This window comes from Leucoraja erinacea, chromosome 5 (genome assembly GCF_028641065.1).
Source record: "Leucoraja erinacea ecotype New England chromosome 5, Leri_hhj_1, whole genome shotgun sequence".
Classification (NCBI taxonomy): Eukaryota; Metazoa; Chordata; class Chondrichthyes; order Rajiformes; family Rajidae; genus Leucoraja; species Leucoraja erinaceus.
The window spans coordinates 86,089,900-86,096,926 of NC_073381.1; the positions used below are offsets into that span (position 1 = coordinate 86,089,900).

The window sequence follows — 7,027 nt, forward strand, 5'->3', positions numbered from 1 at the left end:
AGGATTTGGTAGTAAGGGATAGAGTCTTTACAGGAAGCATTCTAGACAGCAGTGGGAGTCAGTGGGTTTATAATAGATGTAAAGTCTATTATATAACTATTATATAACATCCATTATATAACATCAACGGATGAGCTGGCCTACAGGGAGGAGGTCCAGCACTTAGCAGCATGGTGCGCTGACAACAACCTGGCCCTTAACTCCAAGAAGACCAAGGAGCTCATTGTAGACTTCAGGAAGTCCAGAGGCGGCACGCACACCCCCATCCACATTAATGGGACGGAGGTGGAACGTGTTTCTAGCTTCAGGTTCCTGGGAGTCAACATCTCCGATGACCTCTCTTGGACCCACAATACCTCTACTCTGATCAAGAAGGCTCATCAGCGTCTCTTCTTCCTGAGAAGACTGAAGAAGGTCCATCTGTCTCCTCAGATCCTGGTGAACTTCTACCGCTGCACCATCGAGAGCATCCTTACCAACTGTATCACAGTATGGTATGGCGACTGCTCTGTCTCCGACCGGAAGGCATTGCAGAGGGTGGTGAAAATTGCCCAACGCATCACCGGTTCCACGCTCCCCTCCATTGAGTCTGTCCAAAGCAAGCGCTGTCTGCGGAGGGCGCTCAGCATCGCCAAGGACTGCTCTCACCCCAACCATGGACTGTTTACCCTCCTACCATCCGGGCTACTTTGTTGCTAAAGTTTGAAGAAAGAATGGCGGGACAGGATCAAGGGTTTGGTTTAGTCGAGGGGTCGGCAACATCGCCTGTGTGCCCCGGGACTGGCTGCAGTTCCCAGGTCCCCTGCCCCAGGTCTGTCTGTGACACCCAGGTCGGCTGTGAGCCCCGTGGCTAGCTGCAGTTCCCAGATCGCCTGCCACCCGAGCTACTTCCCACCCCGGCAGACCTGAGTGAGTGTGAGTGAGTTGCTGGCATGATCCATGACCCCCTCCTTCTCAACGTTCCTGTCTGTGCTGATGTGGGCCAGACTCCCCACACACTGTGAAAGGAACCTCCTCCACCCCCCCCCAGCGGCGCTGTCCTTTTACAGCCACGTCCCACGTTACAGCCGCTTCCCATCAGCTGCCAGCATCCCTCACTAATATAACACCGTTCTTGATGTTGCTGTACTGAGGGATAGCCAAGTCTATCTTTTCTTGGCTAACATCCTAACCTTCGGCCTCCAAGACGCAAGTCAATTTTCGTGCCTTATTTTTGGGTAAAAAATAGCGTCTTCATTGCCGGGAAATGCTGTATATAATATCTATTATAAACCCACTGACTCTAGACTACACTTCTTCCCCTCTTTTTGTATTTATTCCAGCATCTGCAGTTCCTTGTGTATGTTTTTTTTTAAATGTCTCTGTTTAACCGGTACAAGGTTGGTGCTCTGTATCACATGTGTGTACTTTGTCTTCAGTTTGAGGAATTTCGATTCAATTTCTATGTTTTCCATTGTTTTCAGCTGCAGTTTGTTCTGACGATAGTTCAGACTAGTTTTGGTGTTATCTGGCCCTGTGGATTTCCAAGTGGCTGGCTCTATTTCCAGATTGGCTACATGATATCTCTGATCATCCTCTTTACAAACTTCTACATTCAAGTAAGTGCTCATTATCAGGTCATTGCAGAGATAATTCCTACCGGTATGTCTTCATAGTCCCGCTTATTTCAATCTGTAAATCCTTTCATTGGTGTACATTTCAAAAGATAATCACAGCACTTTATCACAAAGGATCTTGGGCTTTAGTTTAGTTTAGTTTAGTCCATTATCACGTGTACCGAGGTACAGTGAAAAGTTTTTGTTGCGTGCTAACCAGTCAGCGGAAAAACAATACATGATTATAAACGATCCATTTACAGTGTGCAGATATATGATACGAGAATAAAGTTTAGTGCAAGGTAAAGCCAGCAAAGTCCGATCAAGGATAGTCTGAGGATCATCAAAGAGGTAGATAATAGTTCAGGACTGCTCTCTGGTTGTGGTAGGATGGTTCAGTTGCCTGATAACAGCTGGGCAGAAACTATCCCTGAATCTGGATGTGTGCGTATTCACACTTCTATACTTTTTACCTGATGGGAGAGGGGAGAAGAGGGAGTGGCCAGGGTGTGACTCATCCGTGATTGTGCTGCTGGCCTTGCCGAGGCAGCGTGAGGTATAAATGGAATGGAAGTCAATGGAAGGGAGGTTGGCTTGTGTGATGGTCTGGGCTGCGTCCACAATTCTCTGCAATTTGTTGGGGTCTTGGATGAAGCTGTTCCCAAACCTATGCTGTGATGCATCCCAATACATTTTGAGTGGAAATGATTCCATAACCTATTCATGTTTTTATCATCAGTACCATGTCATTAGTTTAGATGAGTTTATTATTGTCACATGTACCAAGGTACAGTGAAAAATGTTTTAGACTTTAGGCATTAACGATACAGCTTGGAAATATGCCCTCAGCAAGAGCATCACCCTACATTGTCAGAGGCTGGTGAATCTGTGAAATTCTACGGCACAGAAGGGTGTGGAGGCCGAGTCAGTGGATATTATTAAGGCACAGATAGATAGATTCTTCATTAGTATGGGTGCCAGAGGTTATGGGGAGAAGGCAGGAGAATAGGGTTAGGAGGGAAAGATAGATCAGTCATGATTGAATGGCGGAGTGGACTTGATGAGCCAAATGGCCTAATTCTACTCCTATCACTTATAAGCACAACTCCCCTGGCTAATACGGAACGTACAGAACAGCCCACTGACTCTGTGGGCAGGAGTTGCCGAATGCTGCATGACCCACACTCTGAGTTACTTTGTGTACTTTGTGTTTCACTCAAGATCCCGGCACCCGGACTTCCTCGTGTCCTCCTCATTCCTCACCCATTTTTTTGTGTCTCCACGTTTCCAGACTTACAAGAAAAAGAGCGCGTCCAAAAGCAAAGACATTCTAAACGGCTCGACGCTGGCCATGAACGGGCATGCAAACGGCACGTCTCCACAGAAGGAGCACTTCCCAGCAAAGAAAACTCTTTAAGGCTCCAGGGCTAGCACTCCGCTTCGATGGCACTCTTAAGATTTTTGTGACGTTCTAATGCAATTTCAAAAGTTACCAATGTGTTAACTATATCCAGTCCTGCGTTGCATAGCTGTAGCGGCTAGGGACTTGGAACTGAATATTGTTGTGATTAATAGGGAACATAAGTTTAGAGAAATCCCCTTGTCCAAAAAGTCTTAGAAAGATAGAGAAAAAAAATCCGTAACAGCTCTATATAATTTTAAAAGTGGTAGATTACTTCCTGAACTAGAGCAATGGATCCCAGTGTGAATCGGGTAAAACGTGATTAATTTTAGTTTACAACACTCTTGTTGCCTTACTGCTTATTTGTGTGTTAGGAATTGTCTTGTGTTTACCTTAATCTTAAACCATATTTATATGTACGTTGGCACAGGGTGTTGTCCCATATGCCTTAGCTCGATCTACAGTACTAATGCAAAACAATTATTAGGTATAACCGTTTCACGAATGCCACAACCCTGTCGTTAGTAAATACACATGGTGGTTTTGATAAGGTGGGATTTGGATGTGTTGGCACAGAAATGATTGAGTGCTTGTTAGGTGCGTTTATACAGTCAATTCCCCATCCATGCAAGTGACCACCAATCAAACCTTGCTCGGGCTGCCCACACTTTTTTTTACCGATTGCGTCCACTTTGACTGAGTCGATTGGTCGAGGTTATTACGTAAATTTTAATTTCCGCTTTTACCTGTGGACATGGTTTCACACTAACTCTTCGAGTAAATCTCCATTTCCGCTTTAACTCATAGACTAGTTCCCCATTAACTCTTTATGTAAACCTTCATCTCTGCTTTAACCCATGCACTGGTTCCCCGTCAACTGCATATGAATCTTTCTCTCTGCCTTCACCTTACCTACCTTTGCCCTTGCCCAGAACTCCACCCCCTCTTCTCAGGAATACCTGCGATTGCTGTTTCAGGCGTCGAGGTACTTTGGACAGTTAGCTCGGACTCCAGGCTGCGGCTTCATGGCCGTCTTGATCAAACGGTGGAAGCCACCGTCACGGGTGGGGACAGCAAATGGCGGAACCACAAAGAGCATCGCAAAGGGAAAGGCCTGTTTCCGTCACTGCTAGACCTTGCTTGGTGACTTTGACATCTGTTTCCATTTCAGATTCCCGGCAATCCGTTTTTTTTGTTTAAAAGCCACCTTTTAAGTTAATCCGGCATTGGTTTACAGTACATGGGTGTTCACCCATTTAGAAGTGGTTGGTTTTTGGACAGTCGGAGGTATAAAGGATACGAGATAACACTCCGCTGTTACACGCGGTTATGTGTCTTGGGTGAGTGTGGTGGCTAGATGTACCATTGGTTATGCAACGAGTACACACTGTGATGAACCCATGACTTCTGTAGTGCTAATAACTGGTGCATAGGTGCTGTTGTGGGCAGTGTTGTGTATGTAGAGAGCTGAGCCGGCGGGAGGGTGCCCCATATCACCCATTAGTGCGGGCGTTGATGTTATTAGCTGGCATATCCTCCAGTGCAGGAGGTGAACCCAAGCATAAAGCGGCAAAGAGATGAAGAGCTCTCTGCACCACAGAGATACCCGATCCACGCTGCATTTGAGACGCTACAATGGCTTGTTAACCTGCAATTTAATGCCATTGATGGGCGGCATGGTGGTGCAGCGGTAGAGTTGATGCCAGAGTCCCGGGTTCGATCCTGACTACGGGTGTTGTCTGTACAGAGTTTATACGTTCTCCCTGCGACTGAGTGGGTTTTCTCTGGGTGCTCCGGTTTCCTCCCACACTCCAAAGATGTACAGGTTTGTAGGCTTCGGTCAAATTGTAAATTGGATGGTGTCAGTGTGCGGGGATCGCTGGTCGGCACGGACTCGGTGGGCCGAAGGGCCTGTTTCCATGCTGTACCTCTAAACAAACTAAACTAAAGATGAGTAATGATCTCCAAACACGAGCGGCACGTTGATCGTGGGTTGTCTGTATAGGTTGGCACGTTGGCAGTAGGTTATATATTGTGCACTATGGAACCGAGAAAGGGTAGGTGGTAACCCTTTCATGAATTAGTTACCTGCTTGGAGACAGGGCGATGAATAGGGACTGGTGAAGTTTGCTTTGTGAAGGGCAGCCCGGAGCGGTCGCACACGCACACGCACACGCACACGCACACGTACGCGCACAAAACACACAGGCCTTCAGCTTGGCTTTTTTTAATTGCGAAAAGATGGCACAGTCTTCAGTCAGGTCGGCAATGGTGTTTTCTTTTTGTAGTTCGTGCAGATACACATATGCCTTAAAACCAAAATATTGCAGGGCCCAAAACCTTGCAGCAGGTCGGTGAGAGCCGTACACAGAAATAGTCACTGCGTATAGTTCCTAATTGGCATTAATCAGCAAGGTGTAGACCTGGATACTCGCCACTGTATTTGAAGTGCATGTCCTTGGATAGTTAATCTCTCAGCTGCTTCAAGATCACATTAACGGATATTGTGAAAAGACGACACATTATTCTTACTTTATCAATGAAATGGTGTTGTATTTGATGTAATGTTCTCCCCCGCAGTTTAGAAAAGAACTCCTTCATGTGGGTGCACAATCTGTAGGTGAAGACACACACAAAAAGCTGGAGTAACTCAGCAGGACGGGCAGCATCTCTGGAGAGAAGGAATGGGTGACGTTTCGGGTCGAGACCCTTCTTCAGACCTGACCCCAAAGGTCGCCCATTCCTTCTCTCCAGGGATGCTGCCTGTCCCACTGAGTTACTCCAGCTTTTTGTGTCTGTAGAGGAGTTAGAATTTCGGTTGAAGTAACAGCGCATGAATGAAGCCAATTTTCTTTCTCCAATGAATTGATTCTGCGGGAAAGACGTGGATATTCATGGTCAATGGGTAACAAGACCGCGCTTGTAAATCCCTGCGGTCAGATCTTTCCAGACAAATATCCAGCTGTGATCAGGTCACAATTATCCTTTCTCCGGACCGGGCTAGTCGGTGTACATTCATGTTCATATTCTCATGTGATAGGAGCAGAGTTAGGCCATTTGGCCCATCAAGTCGACTCTAAAGGGAGCCAACTGTTGGAGATATCGAGGCTACAGCTGTGGCTCATGCAGGATCTCCTGGTACCTTATGTTCATAGGTGATAGGAGCAGAATTAGGCCATTCGGCCCATTCAATTATGGCTGATCAATCTTTCCCTCTCAGCCCCATTCTCCTGCCCACTCCCCATAACCCCTGAGGCCCATCTTTACAGACGTTGTCTTGTCTGCTGTGTGACCAAGGGCTTGGTCGTGACCATGAACCTTTGCGCAGCTTAGCCCAACAAAGAAGGCTGATACAAACAGTACGTCAAAGGAGGTACCTGTAGCTGCCCCGTGGCCGAGAAGCCTCAGCGTGGGCGGGCAAGACTGATCCTTTCTTTCCACTCTCAGCGGAGAATAAAATGCCAGGGTTTTTCCGCAACGTTGCATTGGTTACCCAACACATCTCAAAAGGAAATGTAATGCTGGGTTTGCATTGATTAAAAAGGCTGCATCCATTCTGAGCTCTGAGCAAAACAGTTTGTGTTGTCTTCATTAAGTGTGACATACTGTGTTCCTTTGTTCGTACATGTACTGAATTATTCAGTGAATGCTGCTCTCGAATGTCAAATCACATGTTTTGTTTGGTAAACGTTGATCATAAGTGTGCTGGTTTAACCCGTGGACAATAACTTGTATATTCATCACTTGTGACATCTGCAGACTCAACATTTCCAGAATTAAAATCTTTACTAAACTTCTATAGTGATCCTAATTTATTTATAATTCAGTGATTGCAGTGGCCACACACGCACACATTTGGTTTTGCTCACACTAAGTTTAGTTTGAAGATAGACACAAAGTGCTGGAGTAACTCAGCATGTCAGGCAGCACTTCTGGAGAAAAGGAATAGGTGACCTATCGGGTTGACACCGTTCTTCAGACTGAGAGTCAGGAGAGAGAGAGATACGAGATATAGATGGTGATAAGGAGA

The 7,027-nt window shown here is 46.3% G+C and overlaps 1 protein-coding gene across 3 annotated transcripts in view; it reads left to right on the forward strand.

The window, feature by feature from the left end:
• The window catches only part of elovl5 (ELOVL fatty acid elongase 5), a 100,806-nt gene extending 94,012 nt beyond the window's left edge, over positions 1–6,794 (forward strand). For all 3 annotated transcript variants that reach the window (XM_055636166.1, XM_055636163.1, XM_055636164.1), the window contains exons 7-8: positions 1,464–1,598; positions 2,887–6,794. In XM_055636166.1, the coding sequence (XP_055492141.1) occupies positions 1,464–1,598; positions 2,887–3,012 (261 nt within the window). In that variant the 3' untranslated portion in view covers positions 3,013–6,794. The remainder of the gene's footprint in view (positions 1–1,463; positions 1,599–2,886) is intronic.
• The last annotated feature ends 233 nt before the right edge of the window (positions 6,795–7,027 follow it).